This window comes from Thalia democratica, chromosome 5 (assembly GCF_965202585.1).
Source record: "Thalia democratica chromosome 5, ktThaDemo2.hap1.1, whole genome shotgun sequence".
Classification (NCBI taxonomy): Eukaryota; Metazoa; Chordata; class Thaliacea; order Salpida; family Salpidae; genus Thalia; species Thalia democratica.
Genome location: NC_139169.1, coordinates 44748396 through 44763438, shown reverse-complemented (window position 1 = coordinate 44763438; position 15043 = coordinate 44748396). Strand labels below are relative to the sequence as shown.

The 15043-nt window shown below is 24.5% G+C and overlaps 1 protein-coding gene across 3 annotated transcripts; it reads left to right on the top strand.

The window, feature by feature from the left end:
- Positions 1-5484: 5484 nt before the first annotated feature.
- LOC145836052 (somatostatin receptor type 2-like) lies at positions 5485-14048 on the top strand. Of its 3 annotated transcripts, none has more exons than XR_014369877.1 (10): positions 5485-5545; positions 5985-6102; positions 6943-7105; positions 9192-9373; positions 9704-9832; positions 11511-11874; positions 12087-12278; positions 12586-12717; positions 13161-13274; positions 13842-14048. XR_014369877.1 is itself a non-coding variant. In XM_082943844.1 (10 exons), the coding sequence occupies exons 1-10, from the start codon at positions 5512-5514 to the stop codon at positions 13861-13863; spliced, it is 1431 nt and encodes a 476-aa protein (XP_082799970.1). In that variant the 5' UTR covers positions 5485-5511; the 3' UTR covers positions 13864-14048. The 3 variants fall into 3 exon arrangements, 2 of the variants coding, with proteins under 2 accessions (XP_082799970.1, XP_082799971.1); XM_082943844.1 differs by having other exon boundaries at positions 12586-12698; XM_082943845.1 differs by lacking the exon at positions 13842-14048 and having other exon boundaries at positions 13147-13218.
- Positions 14049-15043: the final 995 nt, after the last annotated feature.

Below are 15043 nucleotides of genomic sequence, written 5' to 3'. Positions count from 1 at the left end.
ATGAACTTTTGTAGTTTGTTTGAATTATGACATTCTAGTATGTTCTAAACGAGTTTTATAAAAATAACCATGAACCCTAATTTAATGAAGAATTCAGACTATTTTGCTGATTGCTGTACTAAAATCATTGAAATAGTTTACTAAACTGTCTCAATATGTGTTGCTGAATTTTAAAGAGAAGGTTTTGAAATTAAAAGAAATGTTGAAAAGAAATCGGAAGTTAATTCTAAATTGAAAAATTGTGCAGCTGTGTTTGGTTATATTGGAACTCACAGATCGATGAAAGAATAGATGTTAAACTTGCTTATTATGGAGTTAAAACCAAATTTGTTAAAAACCTTCAAATCATAAATAAGACAATTTTATACTAAAGTGTTGATTCTTTAGCTGTTAGTTTATAAATATTAGGTAGAACTGTAGTTTTTGATTTTAAGGTATATATATTTTCGTCTCTTTGTTAAGTGTCATTCAGTTTAAGTGGCCCAGATTTTCTAGTCTAGCGTAGGATAACAAACTTCCAAAGCAATAAATATCAAATATTAAATTTTAACCAAAGCTATCTGAACATTAAGTTTTATTCTAAACAAAAAAAAAACTAAATTACATTAAAAAAACAACTTTGTTGAGATTAATTTGTTTTTCAAACAAACCCTTAATTTACGACAATAATAAACAAACATATTAACACAGATCGGATTAATAATTGTCGGGTTAGATCGGGTTATAAATGATCTTGTTAGAAATGATCGGGTTAAAAGTGATCGGGTTAGAAATGATCGGGTTAGAAGTGATCGGGTTAGAAGTGATCGGGCTAGAAGTGATTGAGTTAGAAGTAATCGAGTTAGAAGTGATCGGGTTAGAAGTGATCAGGTTAGAAGTGATCGGGATAGAAGTAATTTGGTTAAAAGTGATCGGTTTAGAAGTGATCGGGTTATAAATGATCGGGTTTGAAGTGATCGGGTTAAAAATGATCGGGTTAGAAATGAAAGCGAGTTAGAAATGATAGTAAACCGTTTAAAATACAGCTGTACAACTTCTACAAATTTTTGTACATAAATAAAGGATGTGTGGTAACTAATATTTATTGTGTTTATAGTTTAAATTCACTTAATTTACAACTACAAATCTTATAGTTTTAAAATATACAAAATTTGTAGAAATGTTTAAATTTTCTATATATTTTATTTTAAATATAGACTATATCACTCAAAGTTTACAATTTTCTTATATAATAGTGTACATTTATAAACTTTATGATTAAAGAAACAATTGCATTTTTTTTGATATACACTCCAGGGGCGTGTTTTGACTGGTTTCCTGTTTCCTGTGAACCCCTGAACAAAAAGAAAAGAAAAGAAAAAAATATTCTTAGAATATCACTAAAAACGTTGTTTATTGACTTTGTTTTGGTTATTTGATAAACTTTGAATATTGAATGTTGAATTTATAACACTGAAAGATTATAAGTTTCATTAACAAAAAATGCTCGTTTTTGCCCAGCTGAAATATATTTCAAATAAAATTTTAATGGTGACGTGATAATAGGTAAAAATTTTAAAGAGCCATTCTTTTCTGGGATTTTTTTTACTAATATGCTATTAGTTCCCATTATAAATTGTTACTTAGTGTAAATAACTTTTGATTAAGTATTGTTTTTCAACTTGTAAGTACAATTTTACTTAAAAAATGTCCATTAAATCACTAAAGTTTTATTTTACTTAGTTGATTGTATATAATAATAATGTGTGAAGCTAAGAACCTTGAAAAGTTCAATTCAAAGAGTTTTTAAAATCATCTTTAGACCTTTACACACCTGGCAATTTATTCTTTTATCATTTAATGGTATTTTAATATTTTTATTTAAGTTATTTTATTTTTGTATATCTGTTGGCCACAAAGTTGATTCTTGATTTTTTTAAATTTTCAACTCAGAAAGATTTCAAAACCATAGTTAGAATCCCTGCACCATCAGGCAAACATTTAATTATAATTTAAAGATATGTTAATTCAATTGTATAAGTCTAAACATTTGTTTAAGTAAAATTTTAATTTTTATTTAAGTTGTGTTATTTTTGTATTTGTTATTGTATATTTAGTGAAATTTCAAATTTTGTACATTAAATTACTTGAAAAAATTGTTTTTATTATAAATAGATATATAAATGTAAAGATGTTAAAAAAAAAAAAAAATGTAAGAACTCCATCTATACTAACATTTAAACTGAAATTTAAATTCTTCTTATAAAAGCTTATTCTAGATGTTTTAATTATTTTATAATGTTGTTTCCTGATATAAAGGTTAATATTTTATAGAGTAAGTTAGTTATGTCTGTAACAGTTGAAGAGATAAAATAATAAAATTTGTAAGTTCATAACTTTTTTCTAATTCTTTTAGTTTTAACTTATCTAAATTTGATACAGTATAACAAATAAAAAATAATAATATTTTTCTATTACTACTTATATGTTTTTTTAAATTTCTAAGCAGAAAAAAGCATTTTAAATACAGAGTTTTTCAGCTAAATATTGCGTAGTAGCACAATGTGTACTTAACTGGCTGGCAGTGCATACCTAAGAAATGCGTACTTACGGGGCAAATTAAGAACAAAAAAATAGTTGTGAACCACATTCGAAAAATGTCTAGACACGCCCCTGATACAGTCCATAAAAATTAATACTTTTATAAAATTGGTTGTTAATAAACTTTTTTGTTTAATTTATCTATTAAAAAATATATTTCGGTAAACTTAAACAGTAGCGTGCGAACTTAACATATTTTTTTTAAATTTTTTATTTTTTAGTAAAAAAAAAAAGTATGATTAATGATTAATCACGTTAAATTGACTATTGGATTTACATAGCATAGAACTTATATCGCTTTTAAAGTATTTTTTATTTTTTTTTTCCGCTATAATTAACTCATACTTATATTGAAAGAGATAAAATTGGAACATTTCTAGGTGTTTCACTCTATGCTTGACTTTTAGTATTAAGAAAGAAGGTTGAAAAATTGTGTTTAATTTTTTTCTCAAAAACACTACTACAGCTTTGCTAACATTTAATAACTCCTAAACTTATAAGTAAATCTTGTATTAAGGTTAATTTAAGAATAGTTTAGTTTTGGAATTTGTTTACTGTTTGAACGACAAAAAAGCGCTCAAAATAATTGATGTAGTACCTGATGTACCTTTCGGTTATCAAGTGGTACACCACCTGTAATCAGCTTAACGTCTTATCCAGGACTATATACTTTAGCGATATAAAAAAATTATTCTGATTCGTTTTAAATTTTCCAAAGGTTTTTGTTTTTTGATTTAACTCTTAGACATTTTTTTTTTGTATAATATAAACTGTTCATGTATTTAAATCTAATATACAAAATAAAGATCCGGTAACAAAATACATACCATATATAAATTTTTGTTTAATTAACTCATATCAAAGAGAAACATTAGCTAGTGTCATCAAAACCAAAACTTGGACTTTTATTTGCCGTGAGACAACATATATGACAAAAAGTTTTACCTTCGTAGTGATAGATATAAGATTAAACCACACATTCGGAACTGTTTTTTATTTCAATAACAAGTAAACTTTTCAAACTAGTTTACATACTTAAAGTACGTCAAGAAACTTTATTGTTAAACATTGTTATTTCTTAACTTTTAAAATAAAGTAGTATAGAGGTAAGAGTCTAAATAAGAAATAAGTTTACATACATAAAAGTTTTAACTTTTTTTAATCAGTAAACCTTACATCTAAACAAGTAGCTCAAAAAGTTTTGTTTAAAAAACGTTTTGTATTACGCTTTGAAAACAGGATTTAAAAAACATTATTTTTTTATTTTTTTTTCATTAGAGTACAAGCACAACCGAAAAATTTAGTGCTTTTAGAGTTTATAAAATAAACTTGTTTTCTAAATATCACTTAATTTTTTTCTTCATTATTTTTATAAAATAAAAGAATGTTATCTTAAAATTATTTTTATAGGTAATTTTTATCCTATTGCAAAATTAAACTATTTTAATTAATTTTCAATGTCTAAAGTTCTTCTATAATTTTATATTTCTACTGTTTCAAAATGTTTGAAACATGTAATTAATGAAAACAAAGTATGTTTTATTAATTGTGCAAACTATATATACGAATATTTCTAATAATATAAAGTATTATAGCAAAAAGTTTATAGTAAAAGGATGAAAAAAAAAAGTTAACAGCTCTACTATACTTAAATTTTAGATAGATTATTGTAGTTCATTTAAGAAAACAGTAAAACTTAATCCAATTAGTTTAAGTTTTCTTTTTTTAATAAAAAAATAATCTTATAGAATTGAGCGTAAAAAAAAGCTAAGAAATTAAAAACTTTCAATTTCCAAAGAAAAATACAGTTTGTTAAGGTAATAAAATGTACAAAGTTTAACTGAAACCAAAATCAGATTCTATTTTTCAGTCTTAAGAATTCTTACATAAAAAGTGATAATGTACATACTTGAGAAATGTAACATAAAAAGTGGTTGTTATAACTTTGACTACTTAAAGCATATAAAATGTTTTCAAAAATAGTTCAAAACTGAAAGTAAATGATAAAGGAAAAAACTTAACTATGTTTTACTATGTTGTTTTTTACGTTTAGACTTCAATGAAAAAAGTTGTGCAATAAAGAAAGTTACTAATTTCCTTGTATGCCTTTAATTACTAACTTTTGTATTTTCGGGTTTTTATTATTTTTTACTAGCAGTTTAACTTTTCATTAGTTAATTATTATACTTTTAATTACCTTGAAAGCTTTGAAAACTATTTACGTTAAAGTTATAGATAGGGAAAGGTTTTTATATTTAAAATTTATCAATTAGTTTATAAAAGAATATTTTAAAACAGCAAAAAACAATCATAACTCTGTTAATATTTTAATGTTTTTATTTCATTTCTTTTAGGTGTGACTTAAGTTTTTCTAGCTTTTTTAAACTTTTACTTTCTTTATCTAAAGTATTTTATCGATAGTTAAAAGAAATAATTACAAATTAGCAGAATAATGATTTTAACATATTTTTAACTAAAATTATAAATTTGTAGGCTTAAAACTTAAACCATTAGTGTTCAATTATTTGATTATGATAGATTATTAGATGATGAAGAATTTTGTCAAAGAACCTTATGTTTGAAAAGATCTCTAAATCATCAAGCTACTCACCATAACAAATAAATATCTTAATATGAACAAATTGAATTTTAAGAACTAAAAAAACATATGACTAAAAATGACACTTTACTTAAGAAAAACTTTAAATTAAAGAATAATAGTTAAGTGGTAGAAATATTGTTTTTTAATAATAAACACAGATTTTTTAAATTGCTATAAATTAAAGATAAATAGATAAAATCATAAGAAATAATTTAAATGTGCTTCCAGAGTTTTTTCTAATTATATCTTGAGGACTAACCTTATAAATTATAGCTATTTTTATCTTTATAACTTTTAGTGCTAATATTTTTAAGTTTAGTCAAAACAAGATGAATTATGATGATTCACAAGCAGAACCTAAAGGTATGTGTTTCATAATATAGTATTGTATATAAGAAAAAATAAAAATATTTGAATAAATATTTATTAAATAAAACGAGTTATTAAATAATTTACTTTTCCTTAAATTTTATTCAAAATGTATACTATGCAATTTACCGTTTCTGTTAAGAATAACTTACGACCTAAAATCAAGCATAATTATTTTAAGGCCCTTTTTAGAAATATTTATTATTTTTTTGAAAGAAACTTAAAAAGAGATGTTTGTTAAATACTAAGAAAACTGATAGATTTCCAGAATTATTTGAATTATATTTTTGTTAACAAAAAATGAAGAACAAATTTACTATAGGTTTAGTTTAAACTGTAGAAATTATGCTTTTTAGGCAGAAATATAAAAAGTGGTTTTCAAAAATAAACTAAATCAAAGTAATAAAGTAAAAATTTTAAAATGTATTTTCAGTTAACCTAGGAAAAGTATCAATTTCTATTATTGTATGCATCATTGGAGTTATTGCAAACTTGGTCAGTATTTTTGTGATTGTTGTTCTAAAAGAATATAAGAAGTCTGTGTTACACATGTAAGTAAATTGGTTTTGTATATTATGTACTAAGATATCTATACTTATATTTAAGTTTTGTTGTTGAAACTTGTTTGAAACAAATAAGTTTGTCTATAAGATGAACTAAAAACACTAAATTATATTTCAAGTTGTTTTAATTTTATGTAGACAACTAAAAAAAAAATCTAGAGGACCTAAACTAAATTTTTTGGAAGCAAACATGTTCTTCTAACAGTTATGATATCTTTAAAAGTTTATAAAGCTCAAAAAAAAAAATCCATACTAAATTTGAACGAGTTATCTGCTGATATTCGTAATAAAGACAAACAATGTGACACTTTTGCTTTATCAAAAAAATCAAAATTTTTAGAAAATGATTAGGTTAAATGTAGAAAGTACAAGAAACGTAAAATACTTTAACTAACGTCAAAGTTTAAATAGTGTCCAAAATTTAAATAAACTACTTTTAATTTGACTTTTGATAAAGCAAAAGTGTGACATTGTTTGTCTTTATTATATCTTACGAATATCAGCAAAAAACTCGTTCAAATTTAGTTGGGATTTTTTTTAAAACTTTATAAGTTTTTAAAGATATTAAAACTGTGAGAAAAACATGTTTCTTTTAAAAAAGTTAGTTTAAGGTTCTTTAAATTAATTCAGAGAACTAACACAAATTGAAATATAAAACAGTATTTCTAGTTCATCTTATAGACAAACTTATTTGTTTCAAAAATTTTAAGTTTTGACGTTATTTAAAGTATTTAATGTTTTTTTACATACTGCATTTAATCTAATAAACATTTTCTAAAACTTCTAGAAGAAAATTGATCACAAACTTACAAAAATTATGCGTTTTAGGTATGTTTTACAACTAGCGTTTGCTGACATTTTGTTTTTGTTGACAATTCCATTTAAAGTAAGTGAGGATTTTCATGGATCGTGGCCTTTTGGAAATTCGCTCTGTAGTGTAAAAGAGACTATTCTTTTTCTGAATTACAACGCCTCAGTTTTCTTTTTAGTAGTAAGCTTTTATATTATTATTCATTATTTAATAGTTTTGTATTCATATACTATTTAAGGAGTTTAAGGTTGATACATTTATACAAAATAGTCTTCCAAAATTAGAAAAAAAAAACTGTAAGGATTTATTTATTTAATTCAATTAAAACAAAAGTTAAATAATGACTAAAACAATTTGTTTCGGGTATTAAATACAGTTCTTTAAAAGAAAAAAAAATTACTAAAATAACTAAACTCAAAGTTAAACAACTTTGACAAAGTTTTTTTTACAGTCTAAAAAGTTTTTTTATTGAAAGATAAAAAAAGCGCTCAAAAAGTTTGGTCTAAGGAACTGATGTACAAAGGAACCTTTCAGTTATCGAGTCGTACACCACATGCTTATAAAATTTCTTACGAGCTATTATAAATAGTTTTTACCATTTAAATATTGAAATCTTTAGTAATGAAAAAATCAATTAAAAGAAATAAAAGAAAAGAAAACTAACGTAATTAACTGAAATTTTTATTTAAAAATGTACTTAAAAACTTGTTTAGTAATATAAGAACTAAAAGTATAGATATGACTTTATATTAAATTATAAAAGGATATAACAGTACTAATAGCAATTACGTGAATACTTGAATGCTAGGTTACAGCCTCTTTAAAGAAAGTAAAAATGTAATACTCTGAAATATTTTTACGTTTAATTCTATCAGTATTTTGTGATTAAAGTGTAGTCTTTGTTTTATTAAATAACTTTACTTGAACAATAAAAATAATTTTACATTCGATTAGATAAATAAATTATTGTATAATTTTAAAAAAATTTTAAGATGTGAATTCTACCATAACATAACTAAATTTTTATATATGAAAATATAAAGATAAGTACTGTAAAACTTATGTTTTAAATGAGTAAAAAATAAAACAAATTTCTTTTTGTTTTAAAATTTAATTTTTTATGTTTTGAATACTTGCCTAAATCTAAAACTGTAAACAAAGAAGGCAAACAATATTTGTAAATATGAAAAAGAAGAGTTTTTTTTTTGATTTCCATAAAAAGATAAATTTTAAAACATAAGTTTGTTTGAAAAAATTATCTCAGCCTACTATTTAAATATTTAATTTTCTGTTAAAGTATATATATCTATAACTATTTTTTTACATTGGTGTGCTAAAAAAAAACAAAAAAAAAGTTTGTAAGTATTCTGAACTTAATTCATAATAGTAATCTTAAAGAATATTCTAAAGAATAACCAGATAGAAAATGCTGCAATCTATACTCAACCACTGTTAATGTAACCAAACAAATCAACTTTTGAACAAAAAAAACAAAGTAAATAAAAAAAAGTTGGTTATTAAACGACAAATACTATTAGCTCCTTAAACAAAAGTAAATAGACGAGTAGCAATGATCACTAATGACCTTATTAGTAATTTTTTAATAGATAACTTTTATGTTCATCCTGGAACTTTCCAAAATGACTCATATTTTTAAACATAATGATAGCTTGATTCATAACTTACTTCTTTGTAAGGATAGCGATTTATGACCTATTTAGCTGTTGAATCTAGGTAGGAAAAAAATGGTTTCTGAAGACATCGTATGACAATTATGGACATTTTTTTATTTTTTTTATAATAGTTAGTAAAGTTATTTGGTAACAAATTATAAAACTTAAACATAAACAGACCTAATTTGTATAGATACAGACTTTCAACATCTAATATTTTTTTCTGAGTTTTTAATTCTCTTACACTATCATCATATTTCTTATACTGTATGTATCTAAGTGCTCTGTTTATGAGAACATTGATATAATTTATACATTTTTTGTTTGCTTTTCCCCAGCACAACAAGCTATGTCTAACATTGCTCATAAGCAAATAATTAACGATCAAGTATAATGGGTTTTCACTTAAGAAATGTCTGGTTTTATATAATACACCCAATGTTTTTTGTAGTTTTGTTTTTATAGTTTCATAACGTTCTACTACTGTACTGTTTATGCTTTTTTATATGCAGTATAGAAAAAAACAAAAATTAAAGTTCTAAACTTATTGTTTCTTATAAAATTAAAAGCAACAAAAACTAAAAAAAATGCAGATAATGAGCATTGATAGGTACATTGCTGTTTGTCAGCCTTTTAATAAATTTCTTGGAAAATGGAGAAAAACAAAGCCAGCAATATTAACTATATGTCTTACGTGGATAGTTTCTTTACTTATATGTCTTCCGGTAATGCAAAATACTCAAGTAGTTGGTACTAAACCAGAATGTTTTTGTCAGTTAGTTATTTAAGCACACATTATAACAATTTTTAATTAATGTGAAACAAAAACTATAATCAATAAAAATATCAATTTAGATAACTTTGAACATGATCGTATTAAAACTATAAATAAACTTTTTGTACAAAAAATTAATAAGATAAATCTTTATTGAAGTTGCTGTTTGTCTTTGAAAGTAATTCTTTTTAATTACATCTTATATTTTTTTTTGACTAAGTTTTTATAAAGAGTAATAATATTATTTTCTGTTACTTTAATAAACTTTTAATTCTTATGTTTAGAATTGCAAAAACTTAGGTGTGTTAGAAAAGACGTTTTACTTTTTAGGTTTAACTTTAAAAAAGAGTATCATGAGCTGATAAATGTTTGTAAAGAAGTTGGTTACACCTCGGAAACTCAAATTTCAACGTGCCTTGAACACAGCATACAAGCACAAGACGATGGAAGAATTTGTAGGTTTGTTTTAAAACATAGTTATAATTAAAATTACACTAGCTTTTATTTAAGTTAAATTGAATTTTAGATTACTTTGTTTTTTTATTAACAGCCTTGTATTTCTACTTTACTTTTAACAACTGAGTATAGTTTCTTTTTTGCTGATAAAAGTGTTATCTAGTTGAAAAAATTGATTCACTCAAAAAGTTAGTTACATGTGCATTTTATTGGAAGCTAACTAACATCGTGTCTGAACTCTCAACTAAAGCTAAAGTTGATGCGTACCTTATTATAACTTTGTTACTGTATGTTTTAGATTCTACGCAAGTTTAGTACGGCATTTAAGAGTCGGTAGTTCGTAAGACTTGAAGAAAAAAAAATACTTAAATAGCTTTCCTAATTAGAATAACAAGTTTTAATAATACTTGCTTTTAATAGTTGGGCGGATGGTTACAGGTTTTGCTCTAACAGTATACTTCGAGTTTTAGGTTCTGACGGACTATCGGAGATGGTTTATTCAGGCTGAAGTAAACTGTTTTAAGTTTTTTATTGCTTGGAAAATCGTATATTTAAACAGAAAAATGTAATGATTTTTAGTGTACGTTTAATATATTGTTCTAAAATGATTGTTTTGTTATGTATGTTACTTGTAACATTCAATTTTTAGTCTATCGTTGTTATGCACTTAATATTAGTTAAAATAATTTTTATTGCTTATTTTCAAATTATAAATAATCAGCTTCACGATTATTTTAGACCAAGGGTCGGCAAACTGCGGCCCTCGGGCCAAATGCGGCCCTCAAAGTTAAAATCTGCGGCCCACGAGCTACTTTCAGCCGAAAATATACATTTTAAAAACAATAAAAGTTATATTTTTTGTAATAAAAACTTACAGTTAGGCTCTTAATTCAATAAGTACTCTTTATTAATGCTCTAATATTGCTTAAATTGTCATATTTTTGATCTTAAATAATATTTTTCTACTGATTACCAGAATTTTTTTAAAATAAATGCGGCCCTCAAAGGTTTTTTCTAAATAGTGCGGTCTGCGAGCAATTTTTCCTAGGAAAATAGGCGCGCGAGTAACATCAGGCTGCCGATCCCTGATTTAGACATATAACTAAATTAAGCTGCGCAGAAATACAAGTAACAAATGCACGGCTACTTTATAATTTTTTATTTTGAAATAAGACGATTGGCTTAAGGAAACTCCTGATTTTGAGGTGTACTTAATTAGTACACCAAGATCATTACAGGTGAGTTTCATTTTTTTCAAAGTGATACATATTGTTCTTCCAACAGCTTATCAATGTTGTTTTATACTTAGGTTTTTATTTTTATTTTCGAAGCTGTTTACTGTTCTTGAAACCTTTTTAAAACTTAAGTTCTATGTAGTAATAGACAATTAAGCTTGTTTATCATCTGCTTAGAGACTAACATTTAACTATTCACGTTTAAACTTGTCGACCCCGCCTTGCATCGTCGTCCCTCTTACATGTCTTAAGCATGTGAAGCTACGCGTTAGGTAAGTTTAAGTTCATATGATTATTACAAAGTGATCAAAAAATATCAAAGGTATAATAAAATTAGGTTAGTAAAATGTTATCCACGTTTTAGTTTTTAATATACAAGTTGTTTTAAACTTTATTTACTTTTAAAAATAATTATTCTTAAAACCAAAATAATTAACTATTTGCAGTGACAGCTATCCAGACTACTATGAAGAACTAGGAGACTATTACAGTTATTATTCCTCAGAAAATGATACGAATAGAAATACTAAAAATAACAACTCTACTGAAATTAATTTAACAAAAAACATGACCTCAATTTCAAGCAATCTGACATTTATCGACGAGGAGGAGTCGTACTATTCGAGCAAATGGGAAGATGAATTTGACCCTAGTGGTGATTATTTACCAGAAAATGGCAATACCACAGAAGGTTCTGAGGATGATCTGTTGTACATTCAAAGTATAAACTGTCACTACAGAAATTCTCCAAAGCGATGGCACAAATTTCTGTACACAAACTTCATAGTTTTATACATTTTTCCAGTATTGGTAATTTTACTATTTACATTTTTTAGCTTACTTATACTTTTCTTTTTACTGCTTAGAAGTTTAACACTAAACCAAATGCTTGAAAACTTTTTTAAATAACATTTATTCAAGCTGTTTAAGTCAGTTTTTTTTTCAAAGGAAGCTTGTAAATAATGCCTTACGTTGATGTTTTAAATTATTTTCAATTCACATTTTAAAACATTTATACGAAGGCAATGATTGCAACGTACGGCATGATCATCAAAAAAGTGAAGTTTTCAGGAGGAGTGTCAGGAGGCAGGCAGGCGAAAGTGAGGAACAAGGTGACCCTGATGTCGGCACTCCTGGTTTCCACCTTCATCATTTGCTGGCTGCCATTCCACATTATACACCTGACCAAAATAAAGGGTCTGCCTTACATGCAGGTAACATGTTAATGCATGTAATTTTGAGACAAATTTAAATGGTTATTTCATACATAAACCTTTATTATTTTTAATCAATTTATTTTTACTTTACTAAGATTGTACAATTTATTTTTCTAAAAAAAATTAGTTCTGTAATTAAAACGTTACTGAAACTAGTCTGTTGATTTTTTAAAAATAGTTCAAGTATTAGATAACAGAAACTATAAAACTAATTAAAATTTCTGATAAAATTTGTAACAGAATTTTGTTTAGTATAATTTCAGAAGTTATAAAGAGTCAATTTTTTACTGCTTCAAACAAACAGGGAGGTTCATGTGAAAATTTGACGATTTTTTCATCGCTTCTCGCGTATATAAACTCCGTATTAAATCCAATATGCTACAGCTTTTTGGGAACTAATTTTAGAAAAAAAATCGGGTATACAGTTAGATCTATCGTAAGAAGCATTACTTTTGTACTATTTTAGATTATTGCAATACATTACAATATTTTTATTGTAGTTAAATTAAAGTTTTATTAATTTATTTCAATGTTTTTTAAAATTCAAGTTAAATTTTTAACTTCGTAAGCTTTAATTTTTTCATTAAAATAATTTTTTTAACTAATTAACTTTCTAATTCTTTGAAATAACCAAATAAAGTTTAATTTGCTCTTGTATTAAATACACGGAAGATCAATGCGAAAGTTACTGTATTATGTCATGTAATAGAAAGCTTACTACCTAATGTACTTCCTTGTTGCTTTCATGACTAATTTTTAAAATCGTATTACACAATTGATGAGTTTGAAAATTAACAATAAGTTTTTCAATAGCTTTACAACACTATTTATTTTTCATTTCAACAATTATTTGAGAACAACACAGAATTTATAATGTAGAAGAGCAAGCGAAACAGTTCGTAGAAGTGTAACAGGTAAACCAAGCAGCAGAAAACTCAACACAAGCACCAAGTCTGAAACTGCTTATACGAGGGCGCGCGTATCTTCTAAAAGGTTTTTTTTAATGTTTATTCTAATTTTTCACAATAACAAGAAACTAAACTCTTATGAAACTAAAACTAGCTAGTTATATATTTCGTTAAAATTAAAATACTTATTTGCATTTGTAGTGTAGTTTTATTAAAGATAGAATACAAACTATTAGTAAGAAACATCTTTTCTGAATTTAACGTTTGAAAGAGAAAATAAAAGTTAAAAAAAGTAGTGTATTAATTAAAAATGTTTTACTTTAAAGACGCGTTTTAAGCTTCTTTAAATATACCTTGACGGCTTGATTAAGGAAGAAAAATTTTCTACACATGAGACTGTTAATTTAAAGTTAGCTACATAGAATATTTTTATTAAACTGCCCTTAATATTGTTATGTATATATATTTTTCTCTAAATCATAAGTATGGTATTCATAGTTCTGTACAAAACAAAACGTTTACAATATAAAACAATAGTTTTATTTATCATTTAAATTGTTCTTAAAACTTTAAAAAATAAAAACACTGAAGCAAAAAACGGTAGTCCTGTAGTTTAAACTTTTTACTTGTAAAGTTGTTATTATTTTTACAGCAGAGCTGTATCATCTTCATGATTGGAAAAATTGGAGAATAAGAAGACAATAATACCCATTTTAAAATGAACATTTAGTTCTATGTTTTTACCAATATATTTTTTGATATATTATTGAAACATACTTAAAGTTTGACTGATCAAAACATATATTTTTTTTTCAAACTTGTTAGAGTTTTTACTGAAAATTATAGTATCTGGTTTTATTACTGCAATATTAACTTAAGTTTTTTAAATAAAAAAACATTTTATTATTATTGTAAACACTAAATTTTTATTTGTTTCGAAATAAAGTTTCTGAATAATGATATTGTTTAATTTTATTGTCTTTCACGAATATTAATGAAGTCTAAAAAGTGTATAAGTTTAAGTATACTTTACGGATTCAGATATTTTTATTTTTTATTTTTATACTGTTGTTTTAAATTAAAAATAAACAATTTTTCATATTTTATGAAACATAGATATAAAAGTATTTTTTTATAAGTTTTGAATTAGCCTTAATATAGATTTGTATAAGTTTTACGAGTTAACTTTTAAAAACACACAGTTTTTAAAAATACTTTATCTATTTTTGTAGAATTACTTAAATAGTTTTACATAAATTAAGGTTAGTGACTTATATTTTCAAATGCAACATTTTAAAATACGTTATTCTACTTTTGAGTATGCACTTTTTATGTACGCTCTTCTTGTGATTTTAAAATTGAATTTTATAATTAGATTTTACTTTCTTAGGTACGCACTTTTGAGCTATGTCCAAAATGTTGTATAAGTTTATATGTGCTAGTTTTTACAAAAATAATTCAACAGAAGTTAAAAAAATACATTATAAATCTTTAACAAAATCAAGTTGAGGAAAATGTTATTTATTAATAAAAACAGATCATACATATTACTATAAATAACACTTTTTCTAACTAAAAATCAAGTTTGTCTAAAAACTAATTTCATTTACATCAAATTAGCTTGAGCTTATTAGAAATTTACGAAAAAGTAGTGAGAGTCAAAAAAAAAAAAAAGGTTTTTTTTTAAAGCTTGAATACTTTAAAAATCATAAAAGAAAGAAATAACTTAATGTATAGAAAAAAACTTGACTTTTATAAAAAAATTGAATAAAAACACACAAACCTAGCCTAAGATTTACGAAACAAATTTAAACTTACTAAATTTTTCAAGAATATTAAACTAGCATAAGTGTT

What these genes read in the sequence shown, in the direction of transcription:
- LOC145836052 (XM_082943844.1), top strand. Translation starts at nt 5,512, where the DNA reads ATGAATTATGATGATTCACAAGCAGAACCTAAAG. An exon ending in AAGAAGTCTGTGTTACACAT is followed by an intron (nt 6,103 to 6,942) that starts GTAAGTAAATTG and finishes TATGCGTTTTAG; the next exon opens with GTATGTTTTACAACTAGCGT. An exon ending in AGGGTCTGCCTTACATGCAG is followed by an intron (nt 12,279 to 12,585) that starts GTAACATGTTAA and finishes TCAAACAAACAG; the next exon opens with GGAGGTTCATGTGAAAATTT.